At 34.2% G+C, this 13,211-nt stretch overlaps 1 protein-coding gene across 1 annotated transcript; it reads right to left on the bottom strand.

Annotated features, from left to right (window-relative positions):
* Positions 1-7,416: 7,416 nt before the first annotated feature.
* On the bottom strand, positions 7,417-12,714 carry LOC135961390 (uncharacterized). The gene has a single exon (XM_065512890.1). It carries the CDS (start codon positions 12,712-12,714, stop codon positions 7,417-7,419), a length of 5,298 nt encoding a protein of 1,765 aa, XP_065368962.1.
* Between the last annotated feature and the right edge of the window lie 497 nt (positions 12,715-13,211).

Raw genomic sequence — 13,211 nt, 5'->3', positions numbered from 1 at the left:
AATGGCATGCAAATTTACTGTATATTCAATCATTTGGTACAATCACAGTAAACTTATAATTTTACTTTGTTGTATATTTTCGTAAATGACAATTTCCATAGATGAGATTTGCATTAAAAAAAGTTTGAAAAAGTGCCATATAAAAAATTTCGTAGAACAAAATATAAACAACATCAAAATTTCAATGTTCATCAACTTCAGTGGACTGCATCTTTTTAGCGCTGTGGAGCGCTGTTTAACGAAAGATGTCAAATTACAGCTTGAAGTCTCAGCTAAAAGTTAAAAAAAAATTCAGCTGCTCCTACCTGCTCCTTTCCAAAAAAAACAGTAAAAACTATAAAGTGATATAGTGATAAAGTAACAAAACATGCATTTTCGTTCATGCATGTTGTTGTTGCCATAATTCTTTAGTTGTAGGAAGGAGAAATGTATCTCCTTTCCTGGGTGTTTTGTTATTTTATTATTTTTTATACTTAAATTATTAAGTAAACCCTAGCCAGTCGATAAGCTTCAAAATAAATCAATAAAATAATACACGATTAACGGTATTTTAAGAAGTAAATGAGAGTTGAGTGATAACATGAGTTATTACGAAAGTAAAAGAATGAGACAAAGATAAATAAAAGATCATTGAGCATCAATTGTATATATGTAAACAATAATAATAAAACAATGAGAGTAATGAGTGACAAATAATATAATTATTGAGAAACAATATGCAAATGAGTTAACTATTTAAAAAGAGATCGAATTTACAGTCATGGCTGGTACTACATGCCTGTAACTGTGCATAAGATTCTGGTGCATGGTAGCAAAATTATAGCAGAAGCTATTCTGCCAATAGGTATGTCTGTATCTAAAATCCCTTATTCAATGATTTCATTTGAATTTTTTACATTTTAATTGATTATTTGTATCAGGTATGCTATCCGAGGAAGCTCAGGAAGCGAGGAATAAAGACTATAGAGCCTATAGATTACACCATTCGCGAAGAATTGGACGTGTAGCCACTAATGAAGATGTAATGCATAATCTTTTATTGTCTTCAGACCCATTCATAAATAGATTTCGCTCAAAGCTGAAAATCAAAAAATTGGAGTACGATAATGATGTTAAAAAATTATTAAAAGACTATGCTTAAATTATTTATTTTTTTTGTCTATGGGAGGTGGGCGTAAAAGTGGGCGGATCAGGTATATATTTTCAGGAGCCCATTCTACAATTATAATATTTATTTTTTGAGAAAATTGAGTTGATGCATTAAAAATCAAGGGAGTTATGAAACTTTTTCAATACAAGTTGTATGGGAAGTGGGCGGATATTTTTCAAATTTCACACAAATGATTCTGAGTGTTTAGAAATGCTATGTGCCAAAAATCAATGCCGTAGGTCAAAATTTAATTTTCACTTTGTATGGGAGGTGGGCGTAAAAGTGGGCGGATCATTTTGATTTTTCAAATTTTTCTTGATTCAAACAAAAAATGCCTATGTGCCAAGTTTCATTGTCCTTGGACAACTGCTTCTATTTTTAGCCGCTCGTTGTATGAACTTCAACCAATGTGCGGCGCTACGTGCCACACATATCATGCCATTCTGCATGAGTGATTTGAGGGCATGGTCATCTCACGTGGAGGTAATGTAAACCGCCCAGTGGCCACTAAAGTCGTCCGATTTATCCCACAAACCATATCTTTCCGTAGCCCCCAAGTAACTTACATAAATGATTCATACATCAATATATCGCGAATTGTTTCGAATCGGTTGCTATCGACTAAATCGGCCCGGAAATGGATGAGATATAAGGAAAAACCGGGACAACCTCGATTTTTGGCCTATTTTTGATCTATATCTGGATTACTAATTCATTAATATAGCCAATATTGATAGATATGTCAAAGTCCATTGCAACGATGTATATAAGGCTATATTAAATTGAACCTATAATGGGTCAAAATCGGGAAAAATATTTTTTAACCCGAATTTTTGTTCATCAAAAAAATGTTCGTCATAAGTTATTTTCAAAAAAAAAATTTTTGAAAAAAACTTTTTTTTAAAAAAATTAAAAAACAATTTCGAAAAAAAATTTCAAAAACATTTTTAAAAAAAATTTTAAATTAAAAAAGTAAAAGTATTAAAAAAAATTAAAAAAACTGACTCACTGACTGACTGATTCATCATCGCACAGCCCAAACGACTGAAGCTAGAATCATGAAATTTTAACTGTTTTTGGAAATTCGAACGTTTAGGGGGTAAAAACGGGTAAATTCGGTAACCCTATATCTTAAAAACTAATAAAGATACAAACAAACTTAAAATTGCATGTTACTCCATTTAAAAAAAAGCTGACAGGTGTTTCGTACTTTTTCGAAATTCGAACCGTTTAGGGGAGAAAACGGGTAAAAACTGTATTTTGGTACTTTTTTGGCACCCTATGTATCTTTTAAACATATAAACAAATTTTAAATCGCATTCTTTACTTATCAAAAAATAAAAAATATAAGTTTGGTACTTTTTGGAAATTCGATTTTTGGTACTTTTTCATAAAATACGTTTTTCTATAATTTGACATAGACATACGAATATTTTATTATGAACTCCCAAAACGATGCAGATTTTTATTTGAATAAAATATTACCACCGCAATGAGGATAAAAAAGGTACCAAAAAGGGGATAAAATCGGGAAAATACATTTTATTTGAAATTATTAAGCCAATTTTGATAATTGTTTTAACATTGGCTCCTGGATTCATACAAAAATTAACTAACAGGATGTTATTTGGAACTCGAGTGAATAGGTGTATATTGAGCCAAATCCGGGTAAACATTTTGGTACTTTTTTTAAAACATATTATTTCTTGGTCACATTAACACAGATTTCAATCGTTTGAGACATGTCTATAGCATAAACAATTTTGGCAAAATGGAGTATTTTTAAATTTCAAGGAGGGTAAGGGAAATTGGTACTTTTCTCCTAATGGTACTTTTTTAATATTTTAAATTATTTCACTTATCGACATTAAAGTTAGCTGATATGCATCTTAGTGAAGTTAGTGTTAGGAATAGGGGATAATATTTAGGTACCAAAATGTGTGAACTGAACTATCGGTACTTTTTTGTTCTTCTAATGGTACTTTTTTGAAATTTTTATAACAATGAACTTAGAAACATGAAATTAAACATATATGGTCCTAAGTGAGTGAGAATTCTAGGGGGAGACTTTTTGGTACTTTTTCTTTATTGGAATGGTACTTTTTGTAATTTCTTCACCAATGAACCTAGACACATGAAATAAAGCTTATATATAAACCGAGTGAGTGGGAAACCACAAGTGTGGGTTTTTTGGTACTTTTTCTATATTCTAATGGTACTTTTTTGAATTTTCTATAACTATGGACTTAGAAACATGAAATTAAGCATATATGGTCCTAGGTGAGTGAGAATTCTAGGGGGAGACTTTTCGCTACTTTTTCTTTATTCTAATGGTACTTTTTTGAATTTTTTATAACAATGAACTTAGAAACATGAAATTAAGCATATATGGTCCTAAGTGAGTGAGAATTCTAGTAAATAATATTTCTCTTACTTGTTGTATCTATATCTGGATTACTAAGTCATTAATATAGACAACAAGGATATAGAATAATAGCTATTCCAAAGACCTTTGCAACGGCGTATATAAGTCGGTCACACAATTGTTCAAAATCAGGAAAAATATTTTTTACCCCATTTTTTTATAAAATTTTTTTCACAAATAAATTTAAAAATAAAAATTAATCTTTTTCTGAAAACCGAAGACAACTGATTTTGAATGGAAATTATTATATAAAATTTTTAAAATGTTACTCTTCAAACTTATACAATCCTCGTAACAGAAATAACGATTTTTTTATATTTAACTAAACCTAAAATAACTGATGTCTGTCGCTTTTGTATTGGACGTGGTCTTGTCTGGTTTCTTTAAAGATTTTCTTTCTTTTTATTTTTTTTTGTATTTTTAACTCTTAACCACCAACACAAATTCATTTAGTCGGGCCTGTCTGTCTACCTGTCCGTCCATCAATGTAGTTGCCAGTTGTTGCTGTTTCCCCCTGTACTTTCGCATACGATTCATATGTTTTTATGGATTTCTCCCCCTATTTCTGTGCAGTCAGTATCAGCTTAAAAGCGTTACCCATACTGTTTATGGTAAGTTTTAAGTTTTAATTTTTTTTATTTTATTTTTTTAGTTTACGATAAATGTGCTTTGTTGCCTTTTGCTGGATTTTGTTAACATCTTTTGAAGGCGTGGGAGCAATTGTTGTTGGTTCTTGGTTGCTGTTGTTTAATATTTAATGTTTGTGCTGACTGTGCAGTGAAACAAATAAAAACCATCATTGAAGCAGTCGCCATTTTTGCTGTCTCTTAGACTGAAGTTTTATTATTTGTATTTTAGATCAACATGATGGCCCTAAGAACGGTTTTGGTTTATTTCACTTGAAATCTGAGTGATCAATCAAATAATGGAAACATATGCATTATCATTTGTTTCAGTGGGGATCATATAGGGTGAAAAATAAAATATGAAATTTATGAAAATATAAATCTAATTATCTTCTCATTTTAGCAAAATTTATATAAAAGTTCGTTTAGGTGTACGCACTTTATGGTCCCAAAGTTGTAGGTCAAAAGCAAACTTCTATATCGGGGACGAAATCTCTAAACATCTGACTGTCGTTTATTTTTCAGTTCATAGGCAATAGACTAAATTTCTACGCAATATTGAAACATGATTTAAAGTGATAAAATCTAAATTTATATAGAGAAACAACTGATTGAAGTTATTAAATCCAAATTAATATTGCGAAAATATAAATTTAAAAAAAAAATATGGGACAACCTCAAAAAATAATTGATAATTTTCACGTATTTTTGGTAATTTTTGTAAATATATTGCAGCTAATATCATAAAATATTACTTTTATGATAAAAAGAGTAACTCTGGTGAAAATTATAGGAATCGGTCAATGATTTCTCCTAGCCCCCATACAAATTTCTTCCCGAAATATGGTTCTATGGTCTATAAATGCCTACAGAATAGGCATATCCATAGAAAATTCAGCAAAAATAAGTTTCGTGGTCAAAAAAATTATATTACAAAATTTTTCGTGATCGGCCCATATTTGACCATAGCCCCCATATAAAGTACACTTCCGAAAATCTTTTAAATAATCATAGATGTCTTATAAATGTCGCTATCAAGTTGAAATTCAATATAAATAATCCTCATATATACCAAAATCGCTGTACCAAATTCTATGAAGATCGACCGATAATTGGTTATAGCTCTTATATAAGGACCACTTCCGAAAAACCAGAGACATAACTGTTATAAGAAATATCTAAAAAAAATTAGCCATAACTGTTATATTGTAGAAATAAATTTTTGTTTCTTTAAATAATAGTTATTCTCAATGAAAATAAGTTTTGCTTTTCAATAAGTGTTATTCATAATAAATATTTTTTTACGTTACTCATAACTTTTATTTTCGATTTATATTTTTTACGTTGCCTAGTAAGAGTTATTTATAATAAATATTTTTTTCGTTACTCATAACTTTTATTTTCGATTTAACTTCACCTGAAGTATCTCCACTTTAACCAATATCCGATTTTCTGATTGACGAATCGACGAATCTAAATACGTCATCGATGTTCGGAACATCAATTAGAGAACTTGAAGTGGATTTATCTTCAGAAGATGACAAAGGCAATACATCGCGAGAGTTATTAGCAGCTATAGCTTAAATAGAGAGCTTTAAACCTATGAGACTGGACGTAGGAAGAGAAAAAGGATACTTTTGCAATTTTTAAATAAATTGGTTCATATTGTCTATGCACTGCCGACTAAACGGCTTTCTGTTGAAAGAGCATTTCCTGCTTTGCGTATTTTGTTGACTGAGTAAAGGTGCAACTTGGCTGACAATGCGTTTGCTAAAACATTGATTGTGAAACAAAATTCTTCATAATTAAAAAACACACAATAAAAACCATCAATCTCATACAAGCTTATTTTTTGCGACTTTAAAGGTTAAATACAATTGTACAAATTAGGGAATTTGTGTTAATTAAATATTTATTTATTTAATTATAAATAAATATTTTTGCAACTTATAATTTCTCAGCAATGAGAAATTATAAGTTGAGGATTTGGTGCTTGAGAAAAAAGGAAAATGAGAAATAAAAAAACCAATGGAATTAGTTTTAAGTAAAAGAGATTTTTTATTGTAGCAAGAGATGCTTACCCTTTGGATGATGTGTTGAAACTTAATTTTATTATTTTATGTTTTATGCCTTGAAGGCTTTTTTTCACAACGTTATAACGGTTAATTCTTTTTCGTTAAGTTTAACATAGATTTTTTATACAATGTTAATTCTGTGTTGACAATTCATTAAATATATCGCGATTTTCATTAAAATAGAGGAAACAGAATTCAAGCTTATAACTAATTATAATATTTCATACAATTCATTTTATATAATTAAATTCAATACTAAATACAATTCATTATTAAGAAAAACAAAATTCAATATATAACAATACATTTTGCTAATTTATACATGGCGCCCCTCGTTGCACTTGTGCAAATTAGTTTTTGGAGGATGAAGCGCATAGGACCACGGCTAATGAACGGATTGCCTCGGAAAGGATGCGTTGATTTGGAGCCGGTGGTTGGGTGTGGATGTGATTGCGGATGTTGTTGTGGTTGATGTTGCGACTGGTGTTGCGGTTGCGATTGTTGTTGCGGTTGATGTTGCGATTGCGGCGGCGGATGGTGTTGTTTCTGATGTTGGTGGTGTTGGTATGGCGGCGTCGGGTGCAGTTGTTGCCGTTTCTTGCGGTGTGGCCCGGAGTGTTGGAGCGTACTCTACGTATTGTTGTTGCACGCACTACGGACATCCTACTTCGGATGGGGGAGCCATTGTTGCTAGGCCGTTCTCCCAGGCGTTCGTGCACCGTGCGACTGCGTCTATTTGGATGTAGCAGAGTATGGTGCAGTTCTTGGCAGTAAAGACAGGTGTCACTACTGTCACACTCAGCTACGACATGAGTCCGGGCCAAACAGTTGACGCAGTACCTAAGACTGCGAGCCACCTGACTTCTTTGAGTTGGCCCCATCGCTAAGAAGCTCCGACAGAATCGGAGTGAGTGGTATCGGTAGCACAGTTGGCACTGATGAACGGCCGGGTTGCGTGGACGTTGATTTGGCATGCTGGAAGTAAAATAAATATAAGTGAGGTGGACTATGGAGAGTTGATAAATGGATATATATCTGAAATATAATAGAGAGAGTTGGGAAATATTGTATGTAAGATTAATTTTACATTTTAATTTCTACTTGCCGCCAACCAAATAATTATGAGAAATATTAAGTGGTTTATGAATTATTATAGGGCAAGTAGCATAATTTTGTTATGGCACGAGTTATAGTCCCGTTTTGTGTCCGAACGTCTACTACCCGTACGTGATGATCTGACCCACTATGAACTTTTTCAATGCGTCCGAGACGCCACTCGCAAGGGGGCAAAAGATCATCCATTACTACCACAAAGTCGCCTACTTTTAAATTGGGAGTGGAAAACTTCCATTTATAACGTTTATGCATTGATTTCAAATATTCTTCTTTCCATTGTAGGGAAAGTTTGTGATGGATAGCTTTGAGTTTTTCCCATCGGTTAATTAGAGATAAATTATCATTTGTTTGTTCAGGGAAAGACATAATTGGACCACCTCGAAGAAAATGTCCGGGGGTTAAGGCAGTTAGATCGCTAGGGTCCTCAGATAAAGAGGAAATCGGTCTAGAATTTAATACTCCTTCAATTCTTGCTAATAAAGTTGTGAACTCTTCAAAATTGAAGCGATATGCTCCTGCCACTCGTTTTAAGTGGAATTTAAAACTCTTAACTGCCGCTTCCCAGAGGCCTCCCATGTGAGGAGCCTGTGGGGGAATAAACGACCAGTCAAAGCCATGGGAAATGTACTTCTGCGCTATATCTTGGGAAGTAGTGTTGATAAATGTGGTGAATTCTCGACGTAGAGTTCGGTTTGCGCCAACGAAGTTGCGTCCGTTATCGGAAACTACTTTCTGTGGAAGACCTCGTCGTCCTATAAAACGAGAAAATGTTGCTTGGAAAGCTGGAGTCGACAGGCTTGAACACGGTTCTAAATGGATCGCTTTTGTGGCAAAGCATACAAAAACGCAGACATAGCCTTTTACAGTAGCTGCTCTTCTGAGAGTGGAACTTTTTAGTTCGAAGGGACCTGCGAAGTCAATGCCTGTAATATTGAAAGGGAACGAATATGTACAGCGATCAGGAGGAAGAGCTGCCATGATTTGTGAGCAAGCTTGTTTTTTATATATGATGCATGTCTTACAGTATCTGATTACCTTTTTTACCCGAAGTTTTAGGCGAGAGATATAGAATTCCGTTTGTATCATGCGACACATCAGACTGCATTCACCATGAGCTAGAAATTCGTGTAAATGTAATAGATATAATTCGCAAAGTCGGGAATCTCGTGGTAATATTATTGGGAATCGTTCCTTAAAGGGTAGTGAGGAGTTGGCTAATCGACCATTAACTCTTAAAATACCTTCTTGGTCTAGTAATGGATTGAGTGTGAATAAGGAAGAATTTTTTGGAATTGGCTCGGATTTTAAAAGAGCATCATATTCTATCTGATAGCACTTTTTCTGAGCAAGCATTATTAGTCTGGATTTGACTGATTTAATTTCTTCTTGACCAAGTTCAGTATTATGATATTGTAAAGGAAAATTTGGATTTGCGAACGAACTTTTAAATCGTCTTATATATCGAAAGACGTAGGCTAAAACTCTTAAAGCTCTAGTATAAGATGAGAATCTTTTAAGTATATCTTCAGGGAGAAGAGAAATATGAAAACTACTGGTGGGAACCGGTAAGTTTCCTTTTTCTATAACATTATTGGAACTTTTTTCATAAGATTTAAACGAATTTAATGGGTTATTCCGTGGCCATTCAGTTTTTGGATTTATTAGCCAAGCAGGGCCATGCCACCAAAGAGTGTTACCGATGAGATCCTGAGGTCTGCAACCTCTTGAGCCTAGGTCAGCAGGATTACAGTGTGTTGGTACATGACGCCATTTTGCATTTGGAAGTAGCGTATGAATGTGTCCAATACGATTAGCCACATAAATTTCTTTCCAAGTAGCTGGTGGTTTTGCTAGCCATCCTAAGACAATTGATGAATCACACCATAGAATTATTTCGGTATTAGACAGGTTAAGTGATGTGATGGTATGATGTACTAGTTTTGCGAGCATAACGCTGCCAGACAGTTCCAGTCTAGGTAGAGTGATTGAGGCTAATGGCGCTACTTTAGTTTTGGCTACTAACAAATTGGAGAACACTACTGAGGAAGACGTTTCTATTCGTATGTATATGGCAGCACAATAGGCTAATTTGGAGGCATCACAGAACCCATGTATTTGAATATTGTCCACGGGAGTGAACTGAATCCAACGAGGAATTTGGATTTCTTGAATTTTTTGTAAATCAGTTATAATTTCATTCCAGATTCGGAGAGAATCTGGACTTACCAAATCGTCCCAATCAATTTTTTCTAGCCAAAGTTGTTGAATTAGAATTTTTCCTTTGACAACTACTGGAGAGATCCAGCCAGCCGGGTCAAACAACTTGGCAACGGATGATACGATTTTTCTTTTTGTTATTTGTGATGCCTGAGGGATAGGCTCAAAATAATAACTGAAGGAATCAGTTAATGCGTTCCAACGAATGCCGAGAGCTTTCATTGTACTAGCGTCGTGGAATTTAAGAAAGTCTGAATCGTATAAGTCTTCTTTGGGAAAAGAAGTTAACAACTGGGAGTTGTTTGCAGTGATCTTTTTGAGTAAAAGACCAGCGGATTCTAGCGTTTTTATAAGTTGAGCTTGTGATTCTAATGCGCTTTCTATCGTATGACCTCCAGTAAGAATGTCATCGACATATGTTTCTTTCTGCAGTATTACTGCTGCTTTTGGGAACTGCTCTTGAGAATCTGAGGCCAATTGAAGTAAAGTTCTAATGGCAAGGAACGGTGCACAATTGACTCCAAATGTAACAGTTTTCATTTGGTAATCTTTGACAGCCTCCCGGGGGGACTTTTGGAAAAGTATTCGCTGGAATGGTCTGTCTATTGGATCTATTAATATTTGACGATACATTTTTTGTATGTCACCATTAAATACAAATTTATAAAACCGCCAATTTATTATTACTGTCATTAAATCTGCTTGCAGTGTGGGACCTGTGTATAAAACATCGTTTAGTGAAAACCCAGATTTTGTTCTACGGGACGCATTGAACACTACTCTAACTTTGGTCGTTTTGCTTTCGGGACGAACTACTGCGTGATGTGGGAGGTAAAAAGAGTCGCATTTCTCATTTGAAAAGAATTCCTTTGACGTTGTTTCTTCCATGTGATCTAGGGTAATATATTCTTTGAGTACTTCATTATATTGATTCTGTAGTAGAGGGTCTTTTGTTAAAGTTTGCTCCAGCCGAACGTATTGACTTAGAGCGACAAATCTTGATGGGCCAAGGAATCTAGTCTCTGGAAAATCTTGTCGGAATGGCAATCTGACCATATAACGACCATTAGGTAACCGTTTCGTCGTTTGGCTGTAGAATTGTTCGCAATATTCATCTTCAGAGGAGATTGGACGGGCTGAAGGTATCTCTTCCTGCTCCCAGAATTTCCGGATCAATTTATCTAAATTATTATCTTCTGCTGATTTGACACTTGTTGAAAACGAAAATATAGGTTTTGTTTGAACCGAACCACTGAGAACCCATCCAAATACTGTTTTGTATGCTGTGGCCGAACCACACACATCTCTTCTAATTCCATCCAGATTTATAAAGCGTTCGCTGTCATTTCCCAGAACTAAGTCTATAGGTGACGATATGTTAAAGTGAGGATCGGCTAGATCCAAATCAGAAAGATTAGCTGTACTTGTAACATCAAATGAGGTGGAGGGAATTTGGTTCGTTACTTTTGGTAGCACAATGGCTGTTACCGAAAATCTGACATTTTTTATTTTTGATACCAAGACTATGTCACATTCTTTTTCTGCTGTTTGACATTGGCCTCCAATTCCGACAATTTCAGAATAAGATTTTCTTGATGGTAAGTTGAGTCGTTTTTGAATTTTTTCCGAGAGAAAAGTTCTTTCTGAACCGGGATCTATCAGCGCACGGATTGTGAACAGTTCCCCTCTGGATTCAATCTGAACTAACGCAGTTCGTAATAAAATATTTGTGCTGTCTGTAGCATAATTTGCGTTAATTTTAGGTTTAATTGCCTGCGAAGTGGACGGTCTTTGATCCGCCTCATTTAAATCATAAGAGCGATTATTTGAGTTTTTGGGATCAGACTTATTGTCCGGATTCGTTTGACCATTTTTAAACTGATCGTTATTATTTTTTCGAAAAGGATTAAATGCACGCATGTGAAGCAATGTATGATGTTGTTTGTTACAATTTAGACAAGTATTCTTGCTTGTGCAATGTTTTTTAGTGTGGGATGGTGAAAGGCAATTGTTGCAAAATTGATTTTTGAATATGAAATCTACTCTTTCTTGAATAGAAAGTTTCCTAAATTGAGGACACACTCTTAAATTGTGGTCTTTTTCACAAATTTTGCACTTTAAATTGATTTTTTCCTGAGATGCGTACATCTGAATCGGTGATTGAGAATCACTATTGTTGAGAGAAGGAGATTTCGTAATCTTTATAGTAGAAATTCTTTCTACCACTTCACATCTTTTTAAGAGAAAATCACTTAAATCTGACCAAGGTGGTAATTTTCTACTGGCATTTAAAGATTGCTCCCAATGCGCTAAAGTTTCGTGAGGTAATTTCGAGTAAACTAAGTTAACTAACATTGGATCCCAACCATCTGTTGAAACGCCTAAACCTTTGAGCATTGCTAAGCTATCAGTTACGGAGCTGTGGATCCTTTGTAAAGACTCGCTGTCCTCTTTTACGGCTGCGGGAATGTTGAAAAGATTCCTAATTTGGTTATCCACCAGTACACGAACGTTTTCGTATCGCAACTTCAGAGCGTTCCAGGCTAATTCGAAATTGTCGTCGGTAAGTGTGAACCTTTTTACAATTGCCCCAGCAGTATCAGTTGTTTTGTTTCTAAGATGATAGAGTTTTTCAGCGTTTGTGAGCCTTGGGTGATTGATGTAAACTGCCGTGAACATATCACGAAATGCAGGCCAGTCCTCATAACCTCCAGAGAAAATTTGAGTGTCACATGGTGGAAGCTTCAGTCCAGAATTGAAGTTACTATTAGGGGGATTAGGCAATGTTGGGCCTATACTTTCACGCGCTTCGATACTAATTTTCGTTGGTTTTACCAGATTTAGGATTTTCGATATTGTTAAATAATATATATCAACACACGAGTCGTATTGCTCTTGGGCAGTAGCTTTAATCTCTTCACTTAGCTCGGAAAGCATCAGTTCTTCGTAAGATTTTTCTACTTTTTCCCAGCGCGAATCAATATCTTTCATTCTGATGTCTAAAAGAGCATCTGCTTGATTCGAGAGATCTTGATCGGCATTTTTCTTACAAAGTGAGATGAGGGTTTTTGCATCAAATGCAAATCGATTTTGAAGGTTTTCCATTTTTACGATTAAGTTTTAAAGTTTTACTTAATCAAAATGGATTTGTAATTAAATTATTAGCTTCGTAAAAGCACCTTTTATTTATGTGAATCGGAAATTCACTGGGTAAGGTTGAATTCTTTGTAATTCAAATTTCAAATATATTTAATTGGGATGTAGACCAATTGAGATTTATAACCAAATGATTTGCTTCGTAAAAGCACTTTGTATTTATGTGAATCGGAAATTCACTGAGTAATATTGAATTCTTTGTAATTCGAATTTCAAAATAGATTTAATTGGGATGTCGACCAATTGAGACTGATAATCAAATTATTTGCTTCGTGAAAGCACTTTGTATTTATGTGAATCGGAAATTCACTGAGTAATATTGAATTCTTTGTAATTCGAATTTCAATAATTTTTAAAAGTAAATCCTTTGTAATTCGGATACTTTGTAGAGAATAGAAATCCTTTGTTACGGATTTTCCCTTTTTTCTAATAATTGTAATAGTTTT

The sequence above is a fragment of the Calliphora vicina genome, chromosome 5, assembly GCF_958450345.1.
Source record: "Calliphora vicina chromosome 5, idCalVici1.1, whole genome shotgun sequence".
Classification (NCBI taxonomy): Eukaryota; Metazoa; Arthropoda; class Insecta; order Diptera; family Calliphoridae; genus Calliphora; species Calliphora vicina.
Note: the sequence above shows the minus strand (reverse complement) of the source record. Positions and strands in the feature narration are given on the sequence as shown.